This window comes from Staurois parvus, unplaced genomic scaffold (assembly GCF_062004578.1).
Source record: "Staurois parvus isolate SC_StPar_1 unplaced genomic scaffold, SC_StPar_1.0 ptg000164l, whole genome shotgun sequence".
Classification (NCBI taxonomy): domain Eukaryota; kingdom Metazoa; phylum Chordata; class Amphibia; order Anura; family Ranidae; genus Staurois; species Staurois parvus.
Genome location: NW_028317960.1, coordinates 568,511 through 585,884, shown reverse-complemented (window position 1 = coordinate 585,884; position 17,374 = coordinate 568,511). Strand labels below are relative to the sequence as shown.

Below are 17,374 nucleotides of genomic sequence, written 5' to 3'. Positions count from 1 at the left end.
AGTTACCATTTGAAAAACAACTTACCACAAACAAGTACCTTGTGAATATCTAAGACCCCATAATGACAACGGGAAAGAAGTTTTTTTTTTAAATCTTTGCAATTTATTAAAAATAAAAAATGACCCCCCCCCCATGTACATAAGTACTCCCAGCCTTTGCCATGACACTCAAAATTGAGCTCTGGTGCATCCTGTTCCCACTGATCATCCTTGAGATGTTTCATATGGTGTGCACAACGTGCTGTGCTGTGTGTGGGCAACCCCATTGGACAATGGTGTATGGCCAAGGTCCCACATTTGAAAGTTCACCCCCCATTTGTTCCAGGGGTCACCCCACTGAGTGCCTCTTTATAGCTTTGAACCACCTTTCGTTGAAGCATCTCCGTTCCTACGGTATATCTGCCAAGAATATTATCGATTATAGAGCATAGAGGACTTCCTAAGATATCTTCCCATACAAATGTTCCACCATCCAGGAATGGAACACAATTAAAAGCACAACTCAACATGAACCTCAGAATAAAATTCATTGATCAGTTGATTGATTGATTTAGTCTTCTCTTGACGTCATCTGGCCCAAACACCAGTAGAATTTTGGGTCAAATTTTAATCTTTGGAACCTTTGTTCAATAGTTAGTAGAGTATAATCAACCGTAGAGCAGAGAAAATCCGACCTTTTTCTTGAAGGAACTGTGAATTTTTTTTGTGTCGTTGGGAACAGTCGTACATATTGTAGTGGAAGTGGCAAAAGCTTTCAAAGAAATCAGCCGATGGGAAGACAGAATGTTCTGATGAACGGCAACGTCTGAGGACGTTCGAAGGATAATATGAATCCCGTAAGGCAGAGGGTCTCCAAACTATGGCCCTCCAGGTGCTGAGGAACTGCAAGTCCCATGAGGCCTTGCAAGACTCGGACAACAACAGACAAGACTCCCAGAGGCATGATGGGACTTCAACAGCAGGAGGGCCATAGTTTGGAGACCCCTGACCTAAGGCCAGCTGTATGTCCACCAATGACAAAACAATAGGAGAGAGGTTTTTCCTTCTCGAGGAACACATTGCACCACCTTCTACAGATGAATTCAGTAGGGCAGCAGTGGTACAAAGCAGGCAATAAGGACAATTTCAGATCGGTTGATAGCAGATTCTTCGGCATTGATCCTTGGATTACTAAATACACCTGAATGGGTTGGTATGTGTTGGGTTGGGTTGGGTTGGGTTGGGGGTGAAGTCCTCTCTCTTCCATGCAGTAGAATGCATAGGTGAGTATTACCCTTTGCAGATTACAGGAGAGGTGAAGGAGCCCCAATCTCCAACTCTCTGTCTCTGGAAACAGGTGCAATTTACTCATTTGCACTTATTATAACTCACTTCCTTCCTCTGTTTCCTGCTGCGATTGGTTGCCATGACTGATAGACAACCGGTGGAAGTGGAACTTAGTTTTATGGGGTGATGGTCGTCAAGGAAGAAAATCCCAGATGGATGTTCCAAGACCTTCTCATTTTAGGTCCCATAAAGTCCTGAAGGGTCTTCCATTATACATCGTTGCAGTATGAGATATCCAGAGTATTCTTGTGTCCTGGAGTACAGATCACAACATTTCCTTCTCACAGATGTACTTGAAGCTCCAAGAACATTTAAAATGTTCCCAGTGTTCTCCATACGTAATCTGAACGCAGTCTTTCTCTTTTCCATCGCCACGACCAGACATGTCAAGGGACTTATCCTCCTGCCAGAACCTGCCAGAAACAAGAGATGTTGGTGACCAGGATTAGAATGATGATGAGTGGAACCCATGGTGGGACCCAGACAGACAAGAAGGCTTAAGGTTGGCTAGACATGTGCAGAACGAAAACATTTGTTAGGTTTCGATTCGTTATTTAAATCATTTTGTTTAGTTACATTTGTTTAATACATTTTCAGTATTTGTTTCATTTTCGAATTTGATTCTATGCAAATTCAATTTGACCGAATTTGAATTGGCATTTGAATTCTAATTTATTCTATTTGAAATTCAAATTTTGGAAAATGAGTATATTCTTTCTATTTTATTCTATTCTACTCTTTTATTTTTTTTCTATTCTATTCTTTTCTTTTCTATTTTAATCTATTCTATTTGATTTTGAATTCAAATTTATTCTAGATTTATTCTAGATTGGAATTTTGGAAACAGTTATATTTTTTTCTATTTTATTCTATTCAATTGTTTTTTTCTATTCTATTTTCTTTTGTTCTATTCTATTCTTTAATATTTTTTTCTATTCTATTATTTTTCATTCTATTCTATTTGAAAATTGAATTTTGGAAGACAGTTATATTCTATTTTAGTCTATTCTTTTCTATTCTATTCAAATTTGAATTTATTCTATTCAAAATTTGAGTTTTGGAAGACAGTTATATTCTATTTTAGTCTATTCTATTTTTTTTCTATTCTTTTCTATTCTATTTTTCTCTATTCTTTTCTATTGTATTCTGATCTAATCTATTATATTCAAATATGAATTTATTCTATTCAAACTTTGAATTTCAGAAGACAGTTATATTCTATTTTATTCTACTCTATTGTTTTTTTCTATTCTTTTCTATTCTATTTTTCTCTAGTATTTTGTATCGTATTCAAATCTATTCTATTCAAATTTGAATTTATTCTATTCCAAATTTGAATTTCAGAAGACAGTTATATTCTATTTTATTCTATTCTATTGTTTTTTTCTATTCTTTTCTATTCTATTTTTCTCTATTCTTTTCTATCGTATTCTAATCTAATCTATTCTATTCCAAATTTGAATTTCAGAAGACAGTTATATTCTATTTTATTTTATTCTATTGTTTTGTTTTGTTTTCAATTATCTTCTTTTCTTTCATATTGCATTCTATTCTTTTATTTTCTATTCTAATCTATTATTTTTAATTTTATTATTCTCTATTCTATTCTACTGTTTTCTATTCTGTGCATTTATTTTCTATTCATTTCTAATCCATTCTATTCAAATTTATTCCATTCAAAATTTGATTTTCGGAAGACAGTTATATTCTTTATTTTATTCTATTCTATTGTTTATTTTATTTGATTCTTTTCTATGCTATTCTAATCTATTCTATTCAAAATAATTATATTTGATATTTTTGTTTTTTGGAAGACAGTTATATTCTATTTTATTCAATTCTATTGTTTTTTCTATTCTCTTCTATTCTATTCAACAATTTTCTAGTCTGTTCTAATGTAATCTATTCTATTCTTTTATGTTCTATTCTAATTTTTTCATATTTGGATTCATTACTATTGAAATTCTGAGACATTCGAACGTCCGAATAATGAAAAAATTGTCCAAATTCTAATTTGAAGAGAGCCGAACCGCACGTGTCTAATGTTGGCCTTAGTGGACCACAAACAAAAGGACCTTTATGTGAAAGGACTGCTAACAACAACGACAATTCTGTAGAAATGAAATGTTTCAGAATCATGTTAAGATTTAGAAGAAGGAAGGGGAAGCGGCTTACTTTGGCGTTGACTCATAAGAAGTCCCATCCACCCATGCCCAGGCTCCATCCTCATCTGCAAGGCCGATCCAGAAGCCCTCTGATTGCGAGTCTGATTGTGCAACACCTCGCAGGAAATTCTTTAGAAAGACAAAAACAACTGAGAACTGTCCGTGATACTTTTTTTATTTGCACTAACATACAATTTTGAGGACAAGCTTTCAGGGTATGTCCCCTTCTTCAAGGTCCAAGCAGTACTATTACAAATCACAAAGTTTCAGCAGAATGTTAGAAGGGATTAAGAAAAAAAAAGGCTAGAGATAAGATACAGCTTTTTAGAAAGACAAAAAACAGAACTTGGGAGACGGCTGCGAATTTCCGGTCTTATTATTTACCTGTAGCCTTGTAGTCCGACTGTCCCAGATAACATCCCCACAAACACAGTAATAACAATACACGGCTCAAAATAATGAAAGGAACACTTTGAAAAACCCATCAGACCTCAATGGGGAGGAATCTCCTGCTGGATCTCTATACTGACATGGACGGGGGATGAATGAGGAATGTAAGGACGCCCCAAAATGAAAGTGATCAACCTACAGAAGAATGACTTCAAAGACACCCCAAAAATCAAAGTGAGAAAATGATGCAGCAGGCGAGTCCATTGTGGTGAAATGTCATTGCAGCAACTCAGAATGGTCTTCAGTAGTATGTGTGGCCCCCACGTGCTTGTATTCATGCCTGACAACGTCGGGGAAGGGTCCTAATGAGACCACGGATGGTGTCCTGGGGGATTTCCTCCCAGATCTGGACCTGGGCATCACTGAGCTCCTGGACAGTCTGAGGTGCAACCTGGTGGCGTCGGAAGGACCAAAACATGACATCCCAGAGGTGTTCTATTGGATTTAGTTCAGGCGAGCGTGGGGGCCATTCAATGGTATCAATTCCTTCATCCTCCAGGAACTGCCTGCATACACATGAGGCCGGACATTGTCATTCCCCTGGAGGAACCCAGGACCCACTGCACCAGAGTAGGGTCTGAATTGAGTCCAAGGATTTCATACCCATACCTAATGGCAGTCAGGGGGTCATTGTCTAGCCTGTAGAGGTCTGTGCGTCCCTCCATGGATATGCTTCCCCAGTCCATCACTGACCCACCACATCAACGGTCATGCTGAACCATGTTACAGGCAGCAGAACTTTCTCCACGGCTTCTCCAGACCCTTTCACATCTGTCACATGTGCTCAAGGTGAACCTGCTCTCATCTGTGAAAAGCACAGGGCGCCAGTGGTGGACCTGCCAATTCTGGGGTTCAATGGCAAATGTCAATCCAGCTCTATGGTGCCGGGCAGTGAGCACAGGGCCCACTAGAGGACGTCGGAAGTCTATTTCTGATTGGTCAGAGACATTCACACCAGTGGCCTGCTGGAGGTCATTTTGTGGGGCTCTGGAAGTACTCATCCTGTTCCTCCTTGCACCAAGGAGCAGATACCGGTCCTGCTGATAGGTTAAGGACCTTCTACGGCCCTGTCCAGTTCTCCTAGAGTAACTGCCTGTCTCCTGGAATCTCCTCCATGCTCTTGAGACTGTGCTGGGAGTCACAGCAAACCTTCTGGCAATGGCACGTATTGATGTGCAGTCCTGGAGGGGTTGGACTGCCTGTACAACCTCTGTAGGGTCCAGGTATGGCTTCATGCTACCAGCAGTGACACTGACCCTAGCCAAATGCAAAACTAGTGAACAGTCAGAAAAGATCAGTGGAGAAAAAAATGTCAGCGTCCTCCACCTGTAAAACCATTCCTGTTTTGGGGGTTGTCTCATTGTTGCCCATCTAGTGCATCTGTTGTTAATGTCATTACCACCAAAGCAGCTGAAACTGATGAACAACCCCCTCTGCTACTTACCTGGCCAGATCAATATCCCAGGAGTGTCATTGACTTGATGCTAGACTAGGATTACAATGTCTTCCTTCCATTTTTTCAGCAGTGTATTATGGGGCTTTTAGCTGTGACCCTGAGGAGGGGATATTGTATTTATATCAAATTGATATGGAGAACCTTTGATGTTCTTTTTAGCCCTGATGAAAGGGGTGCTCTTGGACCCCCAAAATGCATTTGCTACTTTTTTTAGATCATACTTCTGACTTGTAGTGGAATAAAGTTGTATGTGGACCTCTTAGCCGCGGTGCGGAGCTCCAGTTTCTATTCTCTTTGTTGTACGGGAGCGTCCTCACTGGGACTATTCAGCTTAATTAATAAGACGGCCATCTACAATATTGAACAGTAACAATAGGAGGTCTTACTTTGGAATCTAATGAAGAATTGTAAAAAATGGATATCTGATTAGTTCTGGACTTGGAATGAAAAAACAAAACTCTACAAGCAGCATTTGCAATAGATAGTATTGTCTGGGTCTCTCCCCCCTTTGAATTGAACAAGCACCCCCCAGTATAGACGGGGCAAGATTGTCACCCATTACCGAGTGATAGCAAAAAAATGAAAATAGCCCATGGAGGCCTTGACATATTCCTACCTCCGTCATCTGACACACAAAGTACCTCTTCATCAATGGTGAGGTCAGGGCAGAAAACAAAGGCAAAGCAACTCATGAAACACCGACAACTGAAACTAAAAATGATGAAAATTAATATTTCTAGAACAAGGCACCAGAGGTTTGGTGACACCAGCAGTAAGCAGACCACCATGACCCAGGCTGAATCCTGGCATGTGACCATTGTATCTCTTGTTATTATTTGTGCATCAATTGTTGCTGGGTGGGGGGAGGGGGTGTCTATCACTTGTACATCAATAGTCGCTGGGGGGGGGTGTCTATCAAAATATAATATTGCGCTCACAACCTTCCAATCTATATATAATAAACCTATAAGAATGTATATAATATATTTGAATATCTGAATAAGTGAATATATAGCCAATCAACTCACATAAATGAATATATAGTCAATCAACTCACATGAATGAAATAGTAAAAAATACTAAAAATATAGTGAAATCATATAATATATTGATAAAATAATAATGTCCCACAGAGAAATATATAGGTGACTTTGTGCTGAAAAAAATCTTCTATAACTTTAAATAGGTGACTGCTTGTGCCTCCTCCCTCAAGTGAAGATGTGCGCTCACCTCATGAATAGCCTGCAATTAGGCTATTAAAGCTTGCGGTTCACCTCCTTGGAACCTACTTGTTTAGGAACTGTTGTAGATGAGATAACAATTATAATGCGACCTGTGTTGTAGACCAGTATCCTCTCACTGGATGCCCCTCTGCTGTCTTCTTATTTCCATGTAACTCTCCATAAATAAGAAAATTCTGACATGGTGCTTTATCGTTTTCAAAGCTTTTAATGTACAGCTGACAGGTGGCTCTCACATAAATCGTATAGTGATAGTACAGCTGATTCAGACCTCCGCTGGCTGTTGGAGATGTGCGTGCGTGATCCGATATCCGGACTAACTCCCTCCGAGTGACATGAACAGTCCCACCCCTACGCGTTACGCCACTAGTCACGTGGCTTCATCAGGGGGATTTGATTAATCAAATCCCCCTGATGAAGCCACGTGACTAGTGGCGTAACGCGTAGGGGTGGGACTGTTCATGTCACTCGGAGGGAGTTAGTCCGGATATCGGATCACGCACGCACATCTCCAACAGCCAGCGGAGGTCTGAATCAGCTGTACTATCACTATACGATTTATGTGAGAGCCACCTGTCAGCTGTACATTAAAAGCTTTGAAAACGATAAAGCACCATGTCAGAATTTTCTTATTTATGGAGAGTTACATGGAAATAAGAAGACAGCAGAGGGGCATCCAGTGAGAGGATACTGGTCTACAACACAGGTCGCATTATAATTGTTATCTCATCTACAACAGTTCCTAAACAAGTAGGTTCCAAGGAGGTGAACCGCAAGCTTTAATAGCCTAATTGCAGGCTATTCATGAGGTGAGCGCACATCTTCACTTGAGGGAGGAGGCACAAGCAGTCACCTATTTAAAGTTATAGAAGATTTTTTTCAGCACAAAGTCACCTATATATTTCTCTGTGGGACATTATTATTTTATCAATATATTATATGATTTCACTATATTTTTAGTATTTTTTACTATTTCATTCATGTGAGTTGATTGACTATATATTCATTTATGTGAGTTGATTGGCTATATATTCACTTATTCAGATATTCAAATATATTATATACATTCTTATAGGTTTATTATATATAGATTGGAAGGTTGTGAGCGCAATATTATATTTTTATTTACACGTTTTTTCACATTGGTTGTTATGTGCTAATAAGTTTGCGATCCAACAAAAGGAATTCATTACTTGGCTCGCAAGGTTTTTTCCATATAATTGGGGGTGTCTATCAGTTGTGCATCAATTGTTGCTGGGTGGGGGGAGGGGGTGTCTATCACTTGTACATCAATTGTTGCTGGGGGGGGTTGTCTATCATTTGTACATCAATTGTTACTGGGGGGGAGTGCCTATCAGTTGTGCATCAATTGTTGCTGGGGTGGAGTGTCTATCAGTTGTGCATCAATTGTTGCTGGGGGGGTGTCTATCTGTTTTGCATCAATTGTTGCTGGGGGAGTTGTCTATCAGTTATGCATCAATTGTTGCTGGGGGAGTTGTCTACCAGTTGTGCATCAATTGTTGCTGGGGGGGGTGTCTATCAGTTTTGCATCAATTGTTGCTGGGGGAGTTGTCTATCAGTTGTGCATCAATTGTTGCTGGGGGGTGTCTATCAGTTGTGCATCAATTGTTGCTGGGGGGGGGTCTATCAGTTGTGCATCAATTGTTGCTGGGGGGTGTCTATCAGTTGTGCAATAATTGTTGCTGGGGGGGGGGGGGTCTATCAGTTGTGCATCAATTGTTGCTGGGGGGGTGTCTATCATTTGTGCATCAATTGTTGCTGGGGGGGTGTCTATCATTTGTGCATCAATTGTTGCTGGGGGGGGTGTCTATCATTTGTGCATCAATTGTTGCTAGGGGGGGTCTATCAGTTGTGCAGTTGGGGACTGTCAACAGCCTCCCAATTCCCCATAGTGGTGCTCACCACACTTACCATCTCATCCACCCCATTAATGACCACCAGCTGAGCCGTCTGGTTCTCACAGTCTTCCTTGGCGGAATTCCATGATTTATATCTTGATGACTTGTAGTAGCAGCTGAGACTGTAGTATGTCCATCCGTCACTGCACAATGAACCTGAGAAAAGGAGAGAGAGATAGAGAAGGAGGGATAGAGAGAAAGAGACAGAAAGAGAGAAAGATAGAGAAGGAGAGAGAGGTATATATGGAGGGTGGAAGAGAGAGAAAGAGAGAGAGAGATCAAAGGAAGGAGGGGAAAGAGATATTTAGGAAGAAGTGGGAGCAACAGAAAGAGAATGGAGAGAGAAACAGAGAAAGAGAGGTGGAAAGGGGAGCACGCGAGCGAGAGAAAAAGATAGAGATGGAGAGAGAGAGAAAAGGGACAAGAGAAAGAGGAGAGAGAGAATGACAGACAGCAAGTGCAGAGAGACAGAGAGAAGGAGAGAGAGAGAGAAGCAGAGAGAGAGAGAGAAAGACAGACAGAGAGATGGAGGGAGAGAGTGAAAGAGAGAGAGAGAGAAAGAGAGAAAGAGAAGAAGAAAGAAAGAAAGAAAGAAAGAAAGAAAGAAAGAAAGAAAGAAAGAAAGAAAGAAAGAAAGAAAGAAAGAAAGAGAGAGAGAAAGAGAGAGAAAGAAAGAGAGAGAGAAAGAGAGAAAGAAAGAAAAAGAAAGAAAGAAAGAAAGAAAGAAAGAAAGAAAGAAAGAAAGAAAGAAAGAAAGAAAGAAAGAAAGAAAGAAAGAAAGAAAGAAAGAAAGGGAAAAGATATGTAGGGAGAAGTGGGGAGCAATAGAAAGAGAGAAAAATAGAATGAAGAGAGAAACAGAGAAAGAGAGGTGGAGAAGGGAGCAAGCGAGCGAGAGATAAAGAGAGAGAAGGAGAGAGAAGAGGGATGAGAGAGAGAAGGAGAGAGAGAGAGAGATGGAGGGAGAGAAAAAGAGAGATGGAGGGAGAGAAAAAGAGAGATGGAGGGAGAGCGATAAAGAAAGAGAGAGAAGGAGAGAGAGAGAAGAGGGATGAGAGAGAGAAAATGGATGAGAGAGAGAAGAGGGATGAGAGAGATAGGAGAAAGATATAGACAAAGAGTTAAAGAATCAGAGAAAGAGAGGTGGAGAAGGGAGCAAGCGAGTGAGAGAAAAAGAGAGAGATGGAGGGAGAGAGAAGAGGGATGAGAGAGAGAAGGAGAAAGAGAGAGAGATGGAGGGAGAGAGATAAAGAAAGAGCGAGAAGGAGAGAGAGAGAAGAGGGATGACAGAGATAGGAGAAAGATAGACAAAGAGTGAAAGAAACAGAGAAAGAGAGAAGGGGGAGAGAGAGAGATGGAGAGAAAGAGAGAAAGAGAAATCCACTGTTGAAGGGAGAGGGTCTGTTGAAGCTGGCTGCTGGGGAACTATTGTTGCAGGTAGAGGTCTATTGTTTCCGTCAGGGGTCTACTGTTGTTAGGACGTGTACTTTGTTCTTGGGGGAGGGTCTATTGTTCCTGGGAAGGATCTATTGTTGGTGGGGGTCTATTATCATTACCCAATTCCATACAAATTACTTAAGAACACAACATGATACTTGGCTCTGTATTCTTTAAAAGGAGTGGTACTAGGAGGTGGATAGGGGGCGGAGACAAGGAACGGTGCTCAGAGGTTGGCCATGGTGGACAGTGTACTTGCACCAATTCTTTGAGAACAAAGAAGAGCCCTGACTATGTATACAGTTGTGTTGAAAATAATAGCAGTCAGACATCACTAACCGGATCAATCGCTGTTTTTGGTAGAAATGATATCTCTACATGGCAAATAATTTCCTAGCAGGTGTAGTAGAGTAATAGAAATCCAACAGACCCAACAGTCATGACATGCATGCTGCTGATTCTGTGTCATTGAATCACTCATTGAAAGGGGCGTGTTCACAATAATAGCAGTGTGGAGTTCTATTAGTGAGGTCATTCATTCTTTGATAAACAGGTGGCAATTATTGCCCTTATTTAGGGAAGGAAGGCAGCAAATGTTGGACATGCTGGTTACAGTGCATTTCTCTCTGAAATTCTGAGGAAAATGGGTCGTTCCAGATATTGTTCAGAAGAACAGCGTACCTTGATTAAAAAGTTGATTGGAGAGGGGAAAACATATAAAGAAGTGCAGAAAATGATCGGCTGCTTAGCTAAAATGATGGCAAATGCTTTAAAATGGCAACCAAAACCTGAAAGATGTCGAAGAAAGCGAAAAACTACCATTGGAATGGATAGAAGAATAGCCAAAATGGCGCGGACTCATCCAACAATCAGCTCCAGGAAGATGAAAGAAGGTGTGACGTTCCCTGTGAGGACTCAGCCAACAATCAGCTCCAGGAAGATGAAAGAAGGTGTGACGTTCCCTGTGAGGACTGTTACAATTAGAAGACGCCTATGTGAAGCCAAGCTATCTGCAAGAAGTCCCCGCAAAGTCCCACTGTTGGGAAAAAGACGTGTGCTGAAGAGGTTACAATCTGCCAAAGAGCACATTGACTGGCCTAAAGAGAAATGGGGCAACATTTTGTGGTCTGATGAAAGTAAGATTGTTATTTTTGGGTCTAGTGGGCGGAGACAGTTTGTCAGACAACCCCCAAACACTGAATTCAAGCCACAGTACACTGTGAAGAACGTGAAGCATGGTGGTGCAAGCATCATGATATGGGGATGTTTCTCATACTACGGTGTTGGGCCTTTTTATCGCATACCAGGGATCATGGATCAGTTTGAATACATCAGAATACTTGAAGAGGTCATGCTGCCTTATGCTGAAGAGGAAATGCCCTTGAAATGGGTGTTCCAACAAGACAACGACCCCAAACACACCAGTAAACGTGCAACATCTTGGTTCCAGACCAACAAGATGGACGTTATGGAGTGGCCAGCCCAATCCCCGGATCTTCATCCAATAGAAAACTTGTGTGGTGACATCAAAAATGCCGTTTCTGAGGCCAAACCAAGAAATAGAGAAGAACCGTGGAATGTGGTCCAATCATCCTGGGCTGGAATACCTGATCACAGGGGCCAGAGGTTGGGTGACTCCATGCAACACAGATGTACAGCAGTTCTCAGAAACAGTGCGACTACAACCAAATATTCATGAAGTCATTCAAAGGAAAGCAAAATCTTCAAACATTTCTCAGTTTATATAGTGAATGTTGGAGTTTGTAAAGAAGAATACAAACACTGCGATTTTTTTGAACCGTCTAATATTCACTTTTCTTCCATTTTTTTAGAGGAACAACACAAATTTGATCTATTTTTCATCATGTTTTGATTTGGAATAGAATGTGTCGTGTTCCCAATGCATTTGTGTGGATGGAAATAAAAGCTATTAGAAGGATTTGCAGCTTTATTCACTTTTTTCAACACACTGCTATTATTTTGAACACAACTGTATATATCCCAAATCCTGATTGGAGTTCAAACGGGAACGGGAAGTGTGAGTAAACTGTGGATGAAAAATGGAGGTGGAGCTCTGTGTCTCAGAGGGTTCTGGAAAATGGCGGTTTGATGGATAAACTTACCTCCACTTTTCTGGAGATTTTCGGCCAGCTTCCCCACAGCTCCCAAAGCCCTCTGAATGTTGCTGGAAAGAGAACCTGTAACACAAAGACGGGTGATCTATGGCAGAGCCGCTCTCCTGCTCACACATTCACTGAGAAGATGACAGGTCCTCTCTCACAGCTGAGCAGACTGCATCAGGTATCATTTATGTTTCATTTATATAGTGCTCCCATATACTGTAGCACTGCACATCACTCTACACATCAAACACACTGCACATACATTGTTACAATACAGAAAGTAACAAAAACACAAAAGTGTTAATGGCAGTGAATGAGAGACAAAAACTCTGAACGTGGGATTTTGTCATTTAAAGGGAATATATAGAGGCTTTGAAATTATTTTTAGGCCAAAAAAACCTACTATTTTTAAAATTGTTTTTAACTTTATAGTCGGTTCCTTATGAAATAAAACATAAATAATTAGTATTTTCATATCTAGTCTTTGGGTGGCGCTCTGGGCTCCTTTTCACATGTTTTCCAGACTAGTCATACCTGCTTTGCTGATAAAGCCTGGTGTTTGCAGAGCTCAATAACTCATCACAGAACTGAACGTGTCTTTGACTCCTTCCTTCTCCCCTCCCTCCTGCTCTGTGTAGACAGGGCTAAATAAAGTTTCATTCAGAGAGAGACCAGCTGAAAGCAAACAGTGTCTGCTTTGATCTCTCTATGTAAAACTAATACTCTGTAAACCCATTATCATGGATGCCCTCTGACTTATATGTTTGTTTTAAAAGTAAATAATTTATCAAAATAATTTTAAAATATATAAAATAGTTAATGTAAAAAAGCTTAAAAATAATGTAATTTTCAATAAAAATTTTAAATAGGTGGAAAAAAACTAGAAGAGGGGTCCAAGACTGTTTAAAAAAAAACTAATTTCGAGGTTTAGTTATTTTTGCGTTATTTTTTAAATATATCATCCGAGATCATGCATGATATAGTAAAACAAAATAATTTTTATATATATATATATCCTCCTTCTCTCACCACCATCCATGACTCCACCATCCTTCTCTCACCACCATCCATGACTCCACCATCCTTCTCTCACCACCACCCATGCTTGCACCCTCCTTCTCTCACCACCATCAATGTCTCCACCATCCTTCTCTGACCACCACCCATGCCTGCACCCTCCTTCTCTCATCACCACCCATGCCTGCACCCTCCTTCTCTCACCACCACCCATGCCTGCACCCTCCTTCTCTCATCACCATCCATGCCTGCACCCTCCTTCTCTCACCACCACCCATGCCTGCACCCTCCTTCTCTCACCACCACCCATGCCTGCAACCTCCTTCTCTCACCACCACCCATGCCTGCACCCTCCTTCTCTCACCACCACCCATGCTTGCACCCTCCTTCTCTCATCACCATCCATGCCTGCACCCTCCTTCTCTCATCACCATCCATGCCTGCACCCTCCTTCTCTCACCACCACCCATGCCTGCACCCTCCTTCTCTCACCACCACCCATGCCTGCACCCTCCTTCTCTCACCACCACCCATGCCTGCACCCTCCTTCTCTCACCACCACCCATGCCTGCAACCTCCTTCTCTCATCACCATCCATGCCTGCACCCTCCTTCTCTCATCACCATCCATGCCTGCACCCTCCTTCTCTCACCACCACCCATGCCTGCACCCTCCTTCTCTCACCACCACCCATGCCTGCACCCTCCTTCTCTCACCACCACCCATGCCTGCACCCTCCTTCTCTCACCACCACCCATGCCTGCAACCTCCTTCTCTCATCACCATCCATGCCTGCACCCTCCTTCTCTCACCACCACCCATGCCTGCACCCTCCTCTCACCACCACCCATGCTTGCACCATCCTTCTCTCACCATCATCCAAGCGTGCATCCTCCTTCTCTCACCACCACCCATGCCTGCACCCTGCTTCTCTCACCACCACCCATGCCTGCACCCTCCGTCTCTCACCACCTTCCATGCCCGCACCTTCTTTCTCTCACCACCATCCATGTCTCCACCCTCCTTCTCATCACCACCACCCATGCCTGCACCCTCTTTCTCTCACCAAAATCCATGCCTGCACCCTCCTTCTCTCACCACCACCCATGTTTGCATCCTCCTTCTCTCACCACCACCAATGCCTGCACCCTCCTTCTCTCACCACCATCCATGACTCCACCATCCTTCTCTCACCACCACCCATGCCTGCACCCTCCTCTCACCACCATCAATGTCTCCACCATCCTTCTCTGACCACCACCCATGCCTGCACCCTCCTTCTCTCATCACCACTCATGCCTGCACCCTCCTTCTCTCACCACCACCCATGCCTGCACCCTCCTTCTCTCACCACCACCCATGCCTGCACCCTCCTTCTCTCACCACCACCCATGTCTGCATCCTCCTTCTCTCACCACCACCCATGCTTGCACCCTCCTTCTCTCACCACCACCCGTGCCTGCACCCTCCTTCTCTCACCACCACCCATGTCTGCACCCTCCTTCTCTCACCACCACCCATGTCTGCATCCTCCTTCTCTCACCACCACCCATGCTTGCACCCTCCTTCTCTCACCACCACCCATGCCTGCACCTTCCTTCTCTCACCACCACCCATGTCTGCATCCTCCTTCTCTCACCACCACCCATGCTTGCACCCTCCTTCTCTCACCACCACCCATGCCTGCACCCTCCTTCTCTCACCACCACCCATGTCTGCATCCTCCTTCTCTAACCACCAAACCACCACCAATGCCTGCACCCTCCTTCTCTCACCACCATCCATGACTCCACCATCCTTCTCTCACCACCACCCATGCCTGCACCCTCCTCTCACCACCATCAATGTCTCCACCATCCTTCTCTGACCACCACCCATGCCTGCACCCTCCTTCTCTCATCACCACCCATGCCTGCACCCTCCTTCTCTCACCACCACCCATGCCTGCACCCTCCTTCTCTCATCACCATCCATGCCTGCACCCTCCTTCTCTCACCACCACCCATGCCTGCACCCTCCTTCTCTCACCACCACCCATGCCTGCATCCTCCTCTCACCACCACCCATGCTTACACCCTCCTTCTCTCACCATCATCCATGCTTGCACTCTCCTTCTCTCACCACAACCCATGCCTGCACCATACTTCTTTCACCACCATCCAAGCGTGCATCCTCCTTCTCTCACCACCACCCATGCCTGCACCCTGCTTCTCTCACCACCACCCATGCCTGCACCCTACGTCTCTCACCACCTTCCATGCCTGCACCTTCTTTCTCTCACCACCATCCAAGTCTCCACCCTCCTTCTCATTACCACCACCCATGCCTGCACCCTCCCTCTCTCACCATCTTCCATGCCTGCACCTTCTTTCTCTCACCTCCATCCATGTCTCCACCCTCCTTCTCTCACCATAACCCATGCCTACACCCTCCTTCTCTCACCACCACCCATGCCTGCACCCTCCTCTCACCACCACCCATGCCTGCACCCTCCTTCCCTCACCACCACCCATGCCTGCACCCTCCTTCTCTCACCACCACCCACGCCTATACCCTCTTTCTCTCACCACCACGCATGCCTGTAACCACCTTCTATCACCACCATTCATTCCTATACACTCCTTCTCTCACCACCACCCATGCCTGCACCCTCCTTCCCTCCCCACCACCCATGCCTGCACCCTCCTTCTCTCACCACCACCCATGCCTATACCCTCCTTCTCTCACCACCACCCATGCCTGTATCCACCTTCTATCACCACCATTCATTCCTATACACTCCTTCTTTCATCGTCATCCATGCCTGCACCCTCCTTCTCTCACCACCATCTGTCGGGGAATGGGAAGATCGCTACAGCGATCGAATCGGCACATGCATAGAATCCTGACAAAATGTACAGGCAGGCGGGCACTAGGACCCAGGTGCGCCTGTCACCAATGACGGCACCGGTCAAGCACTAGGACCCAGGAGCGCCTGTCAGGAGTCAGGTGGGCTATTTAAACCCAGCTCTTGCAATGCTCAAGTGCCCTATGGTCTTTCCTGTGAGTTTACTTTGCTGCTGATCCTGCCTGATCCTGATATGCTGACTTCTCCTGCTCTGACCTCTGGCTTGCCTGACCCGGCCTGTCTGACCTCGCTTACTCTACCTCCTCACATCAGACTCTCACCTGCTGCATACCACCGACAGGTTCCTCTACCACAGCTGGTTGCCCCAGGGGTTGCGACCTGGTCTCGGCTTGCTCCAAGTCCATCCCCACCATCAGGGGCTCTGGTGAACAAGCAGGTCGGAACTTAGATTCCGCGCCTTGGGGAATTTTGGTCTGTGGAATGCTAGAGGCTACCACCGGCTGGTCCCTAACACCATCCATGCCTGCACCCTCCTTCTCTCACCACCACCCATGCCTGCACCCTCCTTCTCTCACCACCACTTATGCCTGTACCCTCCTTCTCTTACCACCACCCATGCTTGTACCCTCCTTTTCTCACCACCATCCATATCTCCACCCTCCTTCTCTCACCACCATCCATGCCTGCACTCTGCTTCTCTCAACAACATCTATGTCTGGACTCTTTCTTCTCCCACCACCATCCTTGTCTGTACCCCCCTTCTCTTGCCACCATCCATACCTGCATCCCTTTTTTATCAGTGCATCCATGCCCGTACCCCTCCTTTTTTTCTGCACCCTTCACCCCAGAACCATCCTTCTATCACCAGCAGCCTTGCCTTTACCCCTCCTTTTCGCAACACCCTCTCTGCCAGCACCCTACACCCACTACCACCCATGCCTGCACGTCTCTTCTCCCACCACCCTCCACTTCTCTCACCACTGAACCTATGCTTGCTTTCCCTCACTTCCACCAATGCACCTACAACCCACCACTCTGCCTGTACATATCCCTTCTCTACATCTGCATCACCAACATATATGTACAACACCCTCTAGGCTCTCACCCAATGCCTTTGCCCACACATGCAATGCTAACATTAGGAAAGTGATTCAGAATCCCTGTTACCATGGATTTGTGCTGGATTGGCTGTACTTCTCCTGTGGATCACAGGGGTGCAGTTCGTTCTGCATTCTTGTGACCCGGTTTCAGCTGACAGTCCGGAGTGGCACCTGGCTCAGCATCTCAGCGATCTGCTGAAAGCCTGAACCAGCAGCTCCCTTCCCCTCAACAGCGCTGGGGGGGAGGGGGGGCAGAGCAGAGAGCGGTGACAGACAGTAACTGCTCTCTGCT

General features: G+C 44.3%; 1 protein-coding gene across 1 annotated transcript in view; it reads right to left on the bottom strand.

The window, feature by feature from the left end:
- Positions 1-510: 510 nt before the first annotated feature.
- LOC149462959 (C-type lectin domain family 10 member A-like) overlaps positions 511-17,374 on the bottom strand; it is a 40,188-nt gene continuing 23,324 nt past the window's right edge. Inside the window, exons 5-8 of the mRNA XM_089676101.1 lie at positions 12,118-12,192; positions 8,571-8,713; positions 3,502-3,620; positions 511-1,739 (exon numbers count right to left, since the gene is read on the bottom strand). Of these exons, the coding sequence (XP_089532227.1) occupies positions 1,592-1,739; positions 3,502-3,620; positions 8,571-8,713; positions 12,118-12,192 (485 nt within the window). The 3' untranslated portion in view covers positions 511-1,591. The remainder of the gene's footprint in view (positions 1,740-3,501; positions 3,621-8,570; positions 8,714-12,117; positions 12,193-17,374) is intronic.